This window comes from Pezoporus flaviventris, unplaced genomic scaffold, assembly GCF_033815535.1.
Source record: "Pezoporus flaviventris isolate CSIRO_AGI_PZ_B2104156 unplaced genomic scaffold, CSIRO_AGI_Pfla_v1 ptg000977l, whole genome shotgun sequence".
In the NCBI taxonomy this organism is placed as follows: Eukaryota; Metazoa; Chordata; class Aves; order Psittaciformes; family Psittacidae; genus Pezoporus; species Pezoporus flaviventris.
Window position 1 is genome coordinate 11,548 of NW_026893522.1, and position 14,630 is coordinate 26,177.

Consider the following 14,630-nt stretch of genomic DNA (forward strand, 5'->3'; position numbering starts at 1 on the left):
AGCGCGCCCGCGCCGTGGGGCAGGCGTGGTGGTGTGGGGGGGGGGGGGAGGTACCGGGCATGGAGATGCCACCACCTCCTGCAGGCGTCCCCCGGGCCCGGAGGTGTTGGCATTACCCAGAGGTGCCACCAGTGCCTGGAGGCGTCACCGGGGCCTGGAGGTGCCACCAGCATTGGAGATGCCACCAAGCCCTTACGGTGACACCAAGCTCTTCTGGTGCCACCAGCACTGGAGATGCCACCAAGCCCCTATGGTGACACCAAGCTCTTCTGGTGCCACCAGCACTGGAGATGCCACCAAGCCCTTACGGTAACACCAAGCTCTTCTGGTGACACCAGCATTGGAGATGCCACCAACCCTAGAGATGCCAGCAGCGTTGGAGATGCCACCAAGCCCTTACGGTGACACCAAGCTCTTCTGGTGCCACAAGCATTGGAGATGCCACCAAGCCCTTACGGTGACACCAGCACTGGAGATGCCACCAAGCCCTTATGGTGACACCAAGCTCTTCTGGTGACACCAGCACTGGAGATGCCACCAAGCCCTTATGGTGACACCAAGCTCTTCTGGTGACACCAGCACTGGAGATGCCACCAAGCCCTTATGGTGACACCAAGCTCTTCTGGTGACACCAGCATTGGAGATGCCACCAAGCCCTTATGGTGACACCAAGCCTGTAGGTGCCACCAGCACTGGAGATGCCACCAAGCCCTTATGGTGACATCAAGCTCTTCTGGTGACACCAGCACTGGAGATGCCACCAAGCCCTTATGGTGACACCAAGCTCTTCTGGTGACACCAGCACTGGAGATGCCACCAAGCCCTTACGGTGACACCAAGCTCTTCTGGTGACACCAGCATTGGAGATGCCACCAACCCTAGAGATGCCAGCAGCGTTGGAGATGCCACCAAGCCCTTACGGTGACACCAAGCTCTTCTGGTGCCACTAGCATTGGAGATGCCACCAAGCCCTTATGGTGACACCAAGCCTGTAGATGCCACCAGCATTGCAGATGCCACCAAGCCCTTATGGTGACACCAAGCTCTTCTGGTGACACCAGCATTGGAGATGCCACCAACCCTAGAGATGCCAGCAGCGTTGGAGATGCCACCAAGCCCTTATGGTGACACCAAGCTCTTCTGGTGCCACAAGCATTGGAGATGCCACCAAGCCCTTACGGTGACACCAGCACTGGAGATGCCACCAAGCCCTTACGGTGACACCAAGCTCTTCTGGTGCCACAAGCATTGGAGATGCCACCAAGCCCTTACAGTGACACCAGCACTGGAGATGCCACCAAGCCCTTATGGTGACACCAAGCTCTTCTGGTGACACCAGCACTGGAGATGCCACCAAGCCCTTATGGTGACACCAAGCTCTTCTGGTGACACCAGCACTGGAGATGCCACCAAGCCCTTATGGTGACATCAAGCTCTTCTGGTGACACCAGCACTGGAGATGCCACCAAGCTCTTCTGGTGACACCAGCACTGGAGATGCCACTAAGCCCTTATGGTGACACCAAGCCTGTAGATGCCACCAGCACTGGAGATGCCACCAAGCCCTTACGGTGACACCAAGCTCTTCTGGTGACACCAGCACTGGAGATGCCACCAAGCCCTTACGGTGACACCAAGCTCTTCTGGTGACACCAGCATTGGAGATGCCACCAAGCCCTTACGGTGACACCAAGCCTGTAGATGCCACCAAGCTCTTCTGGTGACACCAGCACTGGAGATGCCACTAAGCCCTTATGGTGACACCAAGCCTGTAGATGCCACCAGCATTGCAGATGCCACCAAGCCCTCATGGTGACACCAAGCTCTTCTGGTGACACCAGCAGTGGAGATGCCACCAACCCCTTATGGTGCCACCAACCCTTCCCCTGTTCCCCCCCCAGGCTGCTCCTGTTCCCATCCCAGCCTGTCCCTTGCCCCCCCCCAAGCCCCCAGCCCCATTGCAGGACACAGCCCTGCAGGGAGATGCTGCCCTGGGGGACATGGGGGGGGGTGTCACACCTGGGGGTGTCACCGATAATCGGACACGTGTCCCCCCCCGCTGCTAACGTAGAGCTCTGCTATTAACGCGCGGCCCCCCGGCCCCATGTACGTGTATAGAGAGAGCCACTAACCGGGGGGGCAGGAAGGGCCCCCCCCCCCCCCAAAATGGGTCCCACCCGCCCCCCCCGGGGGGGTGGGGCTCAGCCTCCACTGGGGGGGCAAAGGCAAAGCGGTTACTAAATAAAGGCTGCGTTGATGGTGGGGCCGGGCCTGTGTGTCCCCATGTCCCGTGTCCCACCCCATAAGCAGTGCAGAGGGGGCAGAGCCCCCCCCCAGGGACAGGCTGTGTCTAAAGACACAGGTTTGGTTTATTTCCAGCCCCCCCCCCCCCCCCAGTCCAAGGAGGTAACTGGGAGCAGTGGGTTGGGGGGCACATTCCCAACCCCCCACCCCAGCCTTGTCCCCAAGTAGGGGACGCGGTGATGTCCCCACAGGGGAGGGGGCGTAAAACCAACCCCCCCCCCCCCCCCAAATCCACGTGGGGCTGCCCCAAAGGCACCGGGTGAAGCTGCAGCATCCCGAGGAGCGGTGAAATCCCGGCGGAGCCACGGTCCCGGGGGGGGGGGGGCACTGGGGACACTGGGGACACCGGGACGACCGCAGCGGGGGGGGGGGTCACACCAGGAAGGACGATGTCTGCTTGAACTCTCCCTGTGGGGATGGGGGGGGACATCGATGGCGCTGGGGGACGGGGGGCACCCAACTGGTCCAGCTGGGTTTGCTGGATGGGGAATGTCAGGGATGGGGATGGGGAAGGATGGGGAAGGATGGGGAAGGACGGGGATGGCGAAGGATGGGGACGGGGAATGGGAACACCAGGGACGAGGAAGATGGGGAATACTGGGAACAGGGAATGCTGGGGTCAGGGAATACCAGGGATGGGAACAGGGAACAGTGGGGCTGAGGATGGGGAATGAAGGGGATGTGGACAGAGAATACCAAGGATAGGGACAGGGAATGCTGGGGATGGGGGAGAGGGAATGATGTGGATGGGGATGGGGAAAGGGAACACCAGGGATGGAGAACGCTGGGGATGGGGAAGATGGGGAATACTGGGAACAGGGAATGCTGGGGTCAGGGAATGGTGGGGCTGGGGACAGGGAACAGTGGGGTTGAGGAGAGGGAATGAAGGGGATGGGGAGAGAGAATACCCAAGGGTGGGGATAGGGAACGGCAGGGATGGAGACAGGGAATACTGCGGACAAGGAATGCCAGGGTTGGAGCCAGGGAACAACAGGGATGGGGAATGGTGGGGATAGGGATGGGGAATGGCAGGGATGGGGACAAGGAATACTGCGGACAAGGAATGCCAGGGTTGGAGCCAGGGAATAACAGGGATAGGGAATGGTGGGGATAGGGATGGGGAATGGCAGGGATGGGGACAGGGAACAACAGGGATAGGGAATGGTGGGGATAGGGATGGGGAGCGGCAGGGATGGGGACAGGGAATGATGGGAAACGCACGGCTCCAAGTTCCCAGCTGGGCTTAAACTACAATCCCGGGGATGGGGACGGGGAATGGCGGGGACAGGGAACGGGGACAGGGACGAGGGCTGGGGCTGTCCCTGCGCTGCCCCTCACCTGGCTGCGGTGCGAGGGTTGGCTGTAAATCACCTTCTTGCCGGTGCCGCTGCAGGAAGAGAAGGGAAGGGGGCGATGGGGCAGGGAACAGATCCCCCCCCTGCCCCCATCGCCCCCCCCCAGCACCCGGTGCCTCCCGAGGACCTTCCCAAGCTCAGAGTGAGGAGGAGGAGGAGGCAGCAGCGGCTTCACTTACTCTTTTCTCTCTGGAATAGAAGAAAGAGCTGGAGTTAGGGTGGGCATCATGGGGGGGGGACATCATGGGGGACACATCATGGAGGGGACACATCGTGGAGGGACACATCGTGGGGGGGGGGACATCGTGGGGGGGTACATCATGGGGGGACACATCATGGGGGACACATCATGGGGGGATGCATCATGGGGGGACGCATCATGGGGGGGACACATCATGGGGGGGGACACATCATGGGGGGGGACACATCATGGGGGGGGACACATCATGGGGGGGACACATCATGGGGGGGGACACATCATGGGGGGGGACACATCGTGGGGGGGGACATCATGGGGGGACACATCATGGGGGGACACATCATGGGGGGACACATCATGGGGGGACACATCGTGGAGGGGACACATCATGGGGGGACACATCATGGGGGGACACATCGTGGGGGGACACATCGTGGGGGGACACATCGTGGGGGGACACATCATGGGGGGGGCACATCATGGGGGGGGCACATCATGGGGGGGGCACATCATGGGGGGGGCACATCATGGGGGGACGCATCATGGGGGGGGCACAGGGCCCAGGACTCACTGCTGAAGAAGCCCCGTCTGTAGGCAAACCAGACGCCGAAGGCCACGAGCGCCAGCACCATCAGCAGCACCACGACAGCGGCCACGATGCCGCCGACGTTGACCTCACCTGGCAAAGGCAAAGAGGGATGGGGAGGGCTGAGAGGGGCCAATCCCAGTGGGGAAACCCGGGAAGAGAGCCCGGAGCCAGGATCCGACCTGGATCTGGGTAGATCCGGCAGCCGAATCCAGCTTTAGGTGTCCCCAGGGGCAGTTTTCCCCTTTCCCTGTCATCAAACCGGGCTCTTGGGAACGCCAACGGGATCTTTAACACTGCAAGGGAACGACGGTGCCCCCCCCCTCAACCTGGGGCTGGTCCTTACTGGCTTCCATACGGATAGCATCGGATCTCTGCGCAGATCCTACGTTGTTGCTGGCCTCGCAGGAGTAGGCACCGCTGTCGGAGCTGCCGAGGGGCTGGAAGACCTGGATGGGAGCCGGGATGTGAGCGCAGGATACAGGGAACCAGGGATGGGATACCCACGCTTGGAGCCCACCCCCTCATTCACCAGCTCGCCCGTGGCGGTGTCCAGGGTGTAGGAGGAATTGCGGAAGCTGGGGCTGGATTTGGGATCGGTGGGGAGCAGCATCCCGTCCTTGTACCAGCGGAAGGTGGGGGGGGGCGAGCCGTCCGTCTCGGTGCAGCGCAGCACGATCCTGCTGCCGATGGTGGCCGAGGTGGGGACGTGGGCCACGGGCTTGGAGGGCGGCACTGGGGGAGCCGCGGGCTGGGTCAGCACCGGCCCCACACCACGGCGGGGACAGGGACGAGCAGGGATGGGGGGGCACGGGCGCACCTTGGACAATGAGGTTCACCTCGGACTTGGCGATCTTGCTGCCGTCCCCCACCACCTCGCAGATGTACTTCCCGGTGTCCGCCCGCGTCACCGTGACGAAGGCGATGGCGTTGGGGGAGAAACGGATCCGGTCCTTGTAGGGCTCTGGAAGAGAGGGAATGGGGCTGGGAATGGGGCTGGATGGGCACAGGGAAAAGGGGAGGGGGAAGGTGTGCGTGTGTGTGTGCCGTACCCGTCAGTTCCCCCCCATAGTAGAAGAGCACAAGCGAGGATCCCTTCTGGAACTTCCACTCGATGCGGGGGTTCTTCAAGCCGAACTCGTAGGCGGCACAGGGAATCTCGGCGGCTATGGGGTGGGATTGGGGGGGGGGAAACGGTGCTGCCGACCCGTGCCACCGGAGCAGCAAGCGGGAACCCCCGGCGCCGCGATGGGATAACGGGGACGGGGACACTCACGCTCGTTCTCAGGCACTTCTTTGGTCTCGTAGGTGACCTGGGCTCCCACCAGCGACACTGCGGAGGGACAAGGACCCGGCTCTAGGATCCAATGGGATCCAGGGAGCAGGAAGGGGTCAGCGGAGCCCCGAGGCGGCGGTGACGGTCACCGGAGCCCGGTGACACCAACACCCGCTGGGACACGGGCTCTGGAGCTGGAAAATCCCGTCCGGCTGCTCCGGGTGCGCCGCGGCCCTGCCCGGTTTCGGGCCACTCGGCCACGCACACGGAATGCGCCTGGGCACGCGTGGCCCCTGCCCTTCCCCAAAGGCACCCCGAAACGGGGCGGGAAGAGGGATTTTTGGGGTGAAATAAGGCGGAAATGGGTGTTGGGTGGCTCCAAGCATAAAGCGTTGCTCAACACCAAGGGAATGCCATCGGCATGGAAAAGTCTGGAAGCGCGGCCCGGGGAAGGATTTGGGGTGAATTCAGGTGGATTCGGGGCACAAGGAGCCGGCAGAGGCCACGCCATGGGATCACCGCCGGCTCCACCGCGGCCGCCATCGGGTTAATCCCGAGCGGCTCCGGGACCGCTCCCGCACAAAGGGGCAGGAAAAGGCACCGAGACCACGGCCCCGCACCCCGAAACCGCAGCCTTTGGAGCCGCGGCCCCGGGATACCCCCCCCCCCCCCCACCGGCGGCACCAGGAAGAGCCCCGGCTCCGGCCGGGATGTTTGCCTGAGCCGGGTTTCCGGCGCCGGGAAGTGCGGCCGGATCCACACCCTCCGTTACCGGCTCCACCGAGGGACTCGGTTCCCCCATGCCCCCGGTACCGCGAACCCCCCCCCGTACACAAAGACCCTGATCCGCAGAGCCCCCGGTACCCCAAGAACCTGAACTCCCCGGTACCGTGGGACCCCGAACCCCCCCGGTTCAGAGAACCCCCGATACTCCGGATACCCCGAACCCCCGGTACAGCGAACCCCCCGGTACCGCGAATCCCCAGCTACCCACGATACCGCGACCCCCCGGTACCCACGATACCCCCGGAACCGCGAATCCCCCGCTACCCACGATACCCCCGATACAGCGAACCTCCCGGTATCCACGATACCCCCGATACCGCGAACCTCCCGGCACCCACGATACCCCCGGTACCGCGAATCCCCAGCTACCCACGATACCGCGACCCCCCCAGTACCCACGATACCCCCGACACCGCGACCCCCCCGGTACCCACGATACCCCCGACACCGCGAACCCCCCCCATACCCCCGATACCACGAACCCCCGGTACCGCGAACCCCCGCTACCCGCGATACCCCCGATACCACGAACCCCCGGGTACCACGAACCCCCCATACCACGAAGCCCCCGCTACCGCGAACCCCCCGCTACTCACGATACCCCGATACCGCGAATCCCCGATACCACGAACCCCTCGATAACCTCGAACCCCCCGGTACAGCGAATCCCCGATACCACGAACCTCCGGTAGCACGAACCCCCCGATAACCACGAACCCCCCGATAACCTCGAACCCCCCGGTACAGCGAATCCCCGCTACCCCGAACCCCCGCGTGTCGCTGGGAGCGGCACGGGCTCAGCCCTCGCCCGGTTCCTTTGGGTCTTCACCCGGTGCTGGTGTCCCCCGTCCCCCCCCGCCCCACGCTGCGGTTCCCGGTGACAAAGTTCTTTATCGCCCATAAACCCAACCACAAACCATAAACAACGGGGCGGTGCCGCCGTGCCCCCTGCGCCCTAACGGGGCTCCACCGGGGCGGGAGGGCTCCACAAGACCCCGTTACCAGACCCCGTTACCAGACCCCGTTACCAGGCCTCAGACACCCCCCCCCCCCCCAATACCCCCGAACCCCCGGTACCGGCCACCCCCCCGCCCCAATACCCCCGGTACCGGAGGCCCGCGGCCATTGTCCGGTCACCTCGTGGTCCCCGTCCCCCCCCGGCACTCACCGGCCGCCCCGAGGAGCAGGAGCCAGGGCCCGGGGCCGCCCCCCGCCGCTGCCGCCATCGCCGCCGCCGCGCCCGCGCCAGGTGCGGCCCCGCCCCGCCCAGGTGCGGCCCCGCCCCTCCCCGAGGGGCTGGACCAACCGGGTGCCGCCCCTCCACCAGGTGCTGCGGAGCCCCGCCTCTCACCCCATCGGCCATTGGCTGGGCCTCCTGTCAGAGCCAAGAGCGGACGCGGCCCGCAACCAATAACAAGCAGGCTCGGCCCCAAAGCTCTGATTTGATTGGCTGGGGAGAAGAGGCCGTGCGAGAGACAGGTGTGAATAAGGATTGGGCGGGGCAAAACCTGCTGGCCAATCAGAAAGCGCTCTTTAACTTCTGGCCAATGGGAGCGCGTTGCGTCCGTCGCCGGGGCCCTCGGGCGGGGACACCAGGGCGTTGCCATGGCGACGGGGCCTGCGGCCTCTTCAGACCCCGAGCGCCTCCCGGGGCTCCCGGTGCCCCCCCCCCTAATTCCAGCACCTTCCGGTATCCCCGGGGGAAAGGGGGGGGTCCCCCCATGCCCAAGGATCCCATGGGTGCCATGGAGGGCTCCATGGGTGCTATGGAGAGCTCCACGGGTGCTATGGAGAGCTCCATGGGTGCTACGGAGGGCTCCATGGGTGCTATGGAGAGCTCCATGGGTGCTATGGAGGGCTCCATGGGTGCTACGGAGGGCTCTATGGGTGCTATGGAGAGCTCCATGGGTGCTATGGAGGGCTCCATGGGTGCTACGGAGGGCTCCACGGGTGCTGTGGTGGGCTCCATGGGTGCTACGGAGGGCTCCATGGGTGCTATGGAGGGCTCCATGGGTGCTACGGAGGGCTCCACGGGTGCTATGGAGGGCTTCATGGGTGCTGTGGTGGGCTCCACGGGTGCTATGGAGAGCTCCACGAGTGCTATGGAGGGCTCCACGGGTGCCACGGAGAGCTCCATGGGTGCCACGGAGAGCTCCATGGGTGCTATGGAGGGCTCCATGGGTGCTATGGAGGGCTCCATGGGTGCCACGGAGAGCTCCATGGGTGCCACGGAGGGCTCCATGGGTGCTGTGGTGGGCTCCACGGGTGCTATGGAGGGTTCCATGGGTGCTATGGAGAGCTCCATGGGTGCTATGGAGGGCTCCACGGGTGCAGTGGTGGGCTCCATGGGTGCTATGGAGGGCTCCATGGGTGCTATGGAGGGCTCCACGGGTGCTATGGAGGGCTCCATGGGTGCTATGGAGGGCTCCATGGGTGCTATGGAGAGCTCCACTGGTGCTATGGAGGGCTCCACGGGTGCTATGGAGGGCTCCATGGGTGCTATGGAGGGCTCCACGGGTGCTATGGAGGGCTCCATGGGTGCTGTGGTGGGCTCCATGGGTGCTATGGAGGGCTCCACGGGTGCTGTGGTGGGCTCCATGGGTGCCGGGGGGGCGGGGAATGAGCGGCGGGCTCTGGAAAAACAAATCACTATTTTTATTTATTTTTTTGCCTTTTTTTTGTTTTCTTGGGTGTTTTTTTTTGTTTGTTTGTTTTTTTTTCGTTAAATTCAGAGTTTAAAAAAAAACCCGTCTGGCCCCGGGGGGAGGGGAGGGGGGGGATGGGGGTGTGGGGGTGGGGCAGCCGCAGCGGGAGGTGGGGGAGGGGACACACGGACCCCGGGGACCCCCAACACCACCCCGGGAGGGGGTGTCCCATGGGGGGAGGGGGGACGGGGACATCACGGGCGCAGGCGGGGGGGGGAGGGGGGGCAGGCAGTGCTTGGGGGGGGAGGGGGGAAGGTTTGGGGGGCACTGGAGGGGGGAGGGGCCGGCGCCCGCCTGGCCGAGAGCGTGTGCACGAAGCGCGGGGGGGGGGTCTGTGGGGCACATGAAGTTTATGGGGGGGGGCACAGGGGGGAGGGGAACACAAACCAAAGGGGGGGTCCTCATGTCACACTGGGGGGGGGGAAGGGGGGGGGGAGGGGGAGTTGTGGGTCGCGGGGGGGGGGGAGGTGTCCCCCGTGTGTCCCCCCCCCACCCCGTCCCCGCTGTCCCGTCAGTGGGTGTCGTTCTTGATGACGATCTCGACGCCGTGCTGGCGGAGCTGCGCCCGCAGGATCAGGTTCTTGTTCTTGAGGTCCTCGACCTGGCACCGGGATGGGGGTACCCATGGGAAAGGGGGGGTCAGGACAAGCATGGACCCACCCCCCCACGTTGGGTATAGGGAACCTAAATCCCTACCCCACACCATTCCTCACCTGCTGCCGCAAGACCTCGTTGTCCATCTGGAGCTGGTCGAGGCCCTGCAGCTCCTCGGAGAGGCGGTGGTTGCTCTGCCGCAGCTCCTGGATGTAGTCGCAGGCTTTGGACAGGATCCCCCCCTTGCTCTGGGGATTGGGATACATAGGGGTGAATTAGGGGGGAGGGGGGGGGGGGGCACCGGTACCCCATAGAGCCCCACTGTGCCTCCGTGGAGGGAAGGGGGGGTCCGGACCTGCCCTGACTTGGTGTTCTCCATGGAGCAATCGGGGATGATCTTGGAGAGCTGCACGATCCAGTTGTTGATCTTGTCCCTGCGCCGGCGCTCCACTGCCGGGGGGCACAGAGGGGTTGGGGGGCAGCAGGGCCCTGAGACACCCCCCCCCTCCCCATACCCCATACCAGCCCCCCCTCTGGCTGGGCTGGGGGTCACTGTCCCCTGTTGTGCTGGACCCAGTCGCCAGGGGGGGGCAGAATGGGCCCGGTTGGGGTCAAATCAGCCTCTTTTAGGGTGGCCTCGAGGCTCCCCAAAGAAGGTTTTAACAAGAGCTTTGGGGTGTCTCCTTAGAGCTTTTCCATCCAGGAATCGGGAGCCGGGCTGGCTGTTCTCCCGCACCGGATCCCTCCATCCCGCACCGGACACGGGATGCTCCCCCCATCCCGCTGCCGGTACCTTCGTTGTGCTGTGCCCGGCGCTTCTCATCCCGGGTGGCTCGTGGTGCCTCCGACTTCCTGGGGGAACACCGGCGGCGTCGGTCCTGGTGATCCCGGTGAGGATCCGGCTCCATCCCAGCCCTCCCCATGCCGGCATGGGGGGATGGATCGGGGTGATCCAGCCCGCTCCGTAAGCGCCGGAGCGTCCCCCAGCCACGTGCCAGGGGATCCAGGAAGGATTCCGGGGTGGAGGGGGGGGCAGATTTGGGGGCAGATCCGGTACTCACGGGGAGTAAGGGTGGGCCCGGGGGGCGATGGACCTCTGCGGGCCCCCCTGCAGCACCTCCTGCGGCGACATCATCACAAAGAACTGCCCTGAAGGACCCAAAGGGCCACGGGGTGAGGCGAGGAGCAGCCCGAACCGGGCCACGACCCCCACCCTGGACACCCCACACCGTACCCGTAGGGGTGGGCTGCCCTAGGAGGGCCTCCGAGTTCTGCGTGGTGACGACGGCGGTGGCCGTGGTGCCCGCGCCGGCCGAGGTGCTGGTGTCGGCCACGGCCGTGGTGGGGAAGTAGGTGTAATGGGTCTCGGTGGCCGTGGCCTCCGTCTCCACCGCATCCTCGCTCGTGAAGGCGCCCTGGATGACGGCCTGCAACGGGGGAGCCGCAGCGGTGCCGCGGTGGGACAGGGCGCCGGAGACGCTCCCCGCCGCGCTCACCATCACCGGCACCCACCTGTGTCATGGACTGGGTGGCGGGGTAGCCGCTGATGGCGCTGGTGCCCTCCGTCTGCCCGTCCAGCTGCCCATCAGCCACTTGGATCACCCTATACATCACCTATGGAGAGCGTGGGGCTGCAGGGACCGGCCGGTGCCACCGGGCCCCCCCACCCCGGTGCTCCCGGTGCCGGTACCTGCGTGCCGCCGTTCTCCGTGCGAAACACATACTTGATGTTGGGGTCGGGGAAGGTGGCTGCAGACTGGATGCTGGCAATGGCGACGCTGGTGGGATCCTCCCCTGTGGCCACTGCACCTTAAGGCAAGAAGAAGGTTTAGGGAGGCACTGGCACAGGGTATCCGAGGAATGGGGATGCTCCGGCCCTGGCAGTGCTCAAGGCCAGGTTGGACACAGGGCCTTGGAGCAAGGTGCTCCGGTGGAAGGCGGCCCTGCCCGTGGCAGGGGTTGGAGCCGGAGGAGCCTTAAGGTCCCTTTATCCCAAATCATTCCATGATTCTGCCCCATGCCAGGGAAAGGGCCAAGGCCAAAGGTCCCTGTGATGCTGAGGGGCTCAGCGCTATTCCCTTCTCTAGCAGGGACAAGGACAGGGCCTGGTGTTAAACGCCTCCAGCCACTTGCTGGTGCTAAACTGGGCATGGCCAGTGCTAAACCAGGGCAGCCGCAGCCCTAAACAGCCCCCACCCCATAGCCCACAGGGGGTCCCCACTCACCTTCCTGGATCTGCACCGTTCCCTCTTCCGTCTCGGCTGCTTTCTGCTGCCTGCAAGGAGAGGAGCAACGGGTCAGGGACCCCCATACCCCATCACTGGGGATCCCCCATAGCCCATTACTAAGGACCCCATAGCCCATTGCTGGAGACCCCATAGCTCATTGCTGGGGACCCCACAGCCCATGGCTGGAGACCCCCATAGCCGATTACTGGGGACCCAATAGCCCATCGCTGGGGACCCCCATAACCCATTACTGGGGAACACATAGCTTATCGCTGGGGATCCCCCTTAACCCATTATTGAGGACCCCATAGCCCATTGCTGGGGACCCCTCATACCCCATCACTGGGGATCCCCCATAGCCCACTACTAAGAACCCCACAGCCCATCGCTGGGGACCCCCCATAACCCATTACTGGGGACCCAATAGCCCATCACTGGGGTTCCCCCCTAACCCATTAATTGAGGACCCTATAGCCCATTGCTGGGGATCCCCCTAACCCATTATTGAGGACCCCATAGCCCATCGCTGGGGATCCCCCCATACCCCATCACTGGGGATCCCCCATAGCCCATTACAAAGAACCCCACAGCCCATCACTGGGGACCCCCCATAGCCCATTATTGGGGACCCCATAACACATCACTGGGGACCCCCACAGCGCATCACTGAGGACCCCACAGCCTATCGCTGGGGATCTCCTCATAGCCCATTATTGAGGACCCCACACCCCATAGCTGGGGATCCCCCCTAACCCATTATTGAGGACCCCATAGCCCATTGCTGGGGATCCCCCCTAACCCATTATTGAGGACCCCATACCCCATAGCTGGGGATCTCCCCTAACCCATTATTGAGGACCCCATAGCCCATTGCTGGGGACCCCCATAGCCTATCATTGAGGACCCCACAGCCTATCACTGGGGATCCCCCCTAACCCATTATTGAGGACCCCATACCCCATAGCTGGGGATCCCCCCATACCCATTATTGAGGACCCCATAGCCCATCGCTAGGGATCCCCCCATAGCCCATTATTGAGGACCTCATAGCCCATCGCTGGGGATCCCCCCATACCCATTATTGAGGGCCCCACAGCCCATCGCTGGGGATCCCCCCATACCCCATCACTGGGGACCCCATAGCCCATTATTGAGCACCCCATAGCCCATCAATAGGACTCCACAGCCCATCGCTGGGGATTCCCCCTAACCCATTATTGAGAACCCCATACCCCATCACTGGGAACCCCCATAGCCCATTATTGAGCACCCCATAGCCCATCATTGAGGACCCCATACCCCATCACTGGGTACCCCCCATAGCCCATTACTGAGGACCCCATACCCCATAGCTGGGGATCCCCCCTAACCCATTATTGAGGACCCCATACCCCATCACTGGGTACCCCCCATAGCCCATTACTGAGCACCCCATAGCCCATCATTGAGGACCCCATACCCCATCACTGAGGACCCCATACGCCATCGCTGGGTACCCCACATCCCACCCCATGCACACCCCCGCCCCGGTCCCCATCTCACCCCTTCATCGCTCCGCTCCGACGGGCATCCGCGGGGCAGACGCAGAGGAGGCTCCGGCTTCACAGCCCTGCAGGGGCAGAGGGGGCTGAGCCGGGGCCGCCCCTTCACCCCCATCCTCCTCCCGCTGTCACTGGCACCCCCCGTGCCCCCGGTTCCGCCCCTCCCGCCGCGACCCCCGTTCCTTTGTCCCGGTTGTGGCGCCGGGAGCGGGGGTCCCGCACCGCGCCCCCCCCGGCTTGATCCCCGCGGCACCCCCCCGGGCCCAGCGCTCGGCTCCGGCCCTCACCGGGGCCCAAAACCGGGTGTCAGGGCCGGGGGCAGCCGTGACAGGCGCGGGGGGGCTGCGGGGAACGGTGACAGGGCCCCGGGGGGGGGCGGCGGGACCCGGGACCGGGAGCCCGGAGCGGGGGGGGGGACGCGGCCCGGCGGCAGCGCTGGGCCTCGGCTGGGCCTCGGTCCTCCCCGCGGCAGGGCCCGGCCCCGCGGCTCCGCGGGCGGCGAAGGCGGTGTCGGCCCTGCCCGGCCCTGCCCCTCCCGTCCCGTCCCGTTCCCGGCGCGGTCCCGCTCCCGGTACCGGTGCCCCCCCTCCCGTTCCCCCCCCCCTCTCCCGGTACCTGTCCGCGCCGGGCCGCCCTGCGCGCGCTCGGCCCCTTGTCTCGCCATGGAGCCCCGCACATGCGCACGGTGCCGCGGCGCCGCCATCGCAGGCCCGGGCGGAAGCGGCTCCGGTGCCCACACCCTCACTCCGCCTCCCCCCCGCTTCACGCCTCCGCCGCCGCCATCTTGGGGCCGGGCACGGCGCCATCTCAGCGCGCGCGGCCGCCATCTTAGACGGCGAAGCTTCAGCGGCTTCCACCCCCGCCGCCATCTTGAGTGAGGGCGGCGCCATCTTGGAGACGGGCACCCCCCGCTCTCCTTCAGCCCCGGGCGAACCGGGGATGCTCCCGGTGCATCCCGGCCACCACCCCCCCCCCCCCCCTTCCCCTCTCCGCTCGCCACCGGCAGCCCCACGCCGCCATGTTGTGCTGAAGGAGGCCGCAGCGGTAGACAAAGCCC

At 65.0% G+C, this 14,630-nt stretch overlaps 2 protein-coding genes across 4 annotated transcripts; both read right to left on the reverse strand.

Annotated features, from left to right (window-relative positions):
- Positions 1–2,656: 2,656 nt before the first annotated feature.
- Positions 2,657–7,759, reverse strand: LOC133264700 (junctional adhesion molecule A-like). The gene is made up of 10 exons (XM_061444542.1): positions 7,674–7,759; positions 5,720–5,776; positions 5,496–5,609; positions 5,264–5,407; positions 4,976–5,178; positions 4,790–4,892; positions 4,432–4,536; positions 3,838–3,847; positions 3,642–3,690; positions 2,657–2,711 (listed from the first exon to the last, which is right to left on the reverse strand). The coding sequence occupies exons 1-10, from the start codon at positions 7,729–7,731 to the stop codon at positions 2,676–2,678; spliced, it is 879 nt and encodes a 292-aa protein (XP_061300526.1). The 5' UTR covers positions 7,732–7,759; the 3' UTR covers positions 2,657–2,675.
- A 1,937-nt stretch (positions 7,760–9,696) lies between these two features.
- Positions 9,697–14,308, reverse strand: USF1 (upstream transcription factor 1). Of its 3 annotated transcripts, none has more exons than XM_061444544.1 (11): positions 14,189–14,308; positions 13,575–13,641; positions 12,030–12,079; positions 11,495–11,607; positions 11,317–11,418; positions 11,039–11,231; positions 10,866–10,953; positions 10,598–10,719; positions 10,160–10,254; positions 9,924–10,052; positions 9,697–9,811 (listed from the first exon to the last, which is right to left on the reverse strand). In XM_061444544.1, the coding sequence occupies exons 2-11, from the start codon at positions 13,580–13,582 to the stop codon at positions 9,722–9,724; spliced, it is 990 nt and encodes a 329-aa protein (XP_061300528.1). In that variant the 5' UTR covers positions 13,583–13,641; positions 14,189–14,308; the 3' UTR covers positions 9,697–9,721. The 3 variants fall into 3 exon arrangements, with proteins under 3 accessions (XP_061300528.1, XP_061300530.1, XP_061300527.1); XM_061444546.1 differs by having other exon boundaries at positions 10,598–10,656; positions 11,495–11,613; XM_061444543.1 differs by having other exon boundaries at positions 11,495–11,613.
- Between the last annotated feature and the right edge of the window lie 322 nt (positions 14,309–14,630).

What these genes read in the sequence shown, in the direction of transcription:
- LOC133264700 (XM_061444542.1), bottom strand. Translation starts at nt 7,731, where the DNA reads ATGGCGGCAGCGGCGGGGGGCGGCCCCGGGCCCTGGCTCCTGCTCCTC. An exon ending in CCTGCTCCTCGGGGCGGCCG is followed by an intron (nt 5,777 to 7,673) that starts GTGAGTGCCGGG and finishes GTCCCTCCGCAG; the next exon opens with TGTCGCTGGTGGGAGCCCAG. An exon ending in GGTGAACCTCATTGTCCAAG is followed by an intron (nt 5,179 to 5,263) that starts GTGCGCCCGTGC and finishes CGGCTCCCCCAG; the next exon opens with TGCCGCCCTCCAAGCCCGTG.
- USF1 (XM_061444543.1), bottom strand. An exon ending in AGGGCAGCCCACCCCTACGG is followed by an intron (nt 10,954 to 11,038) that starts GTACGGTGTGGG and finishes TGGGTCCTTCAG; the next exon opens with GGCAGTTCTTTGTGATGATG. An exon ending in CGGGCCCACCCTTACTCCCC is followed by an intron (nt 10,720 to 10,865) that starts GTGAGTACCGGA and finishes CGGCATGGGGAG; the next exon opens with GGCTGGGATGGAGCCGGATC.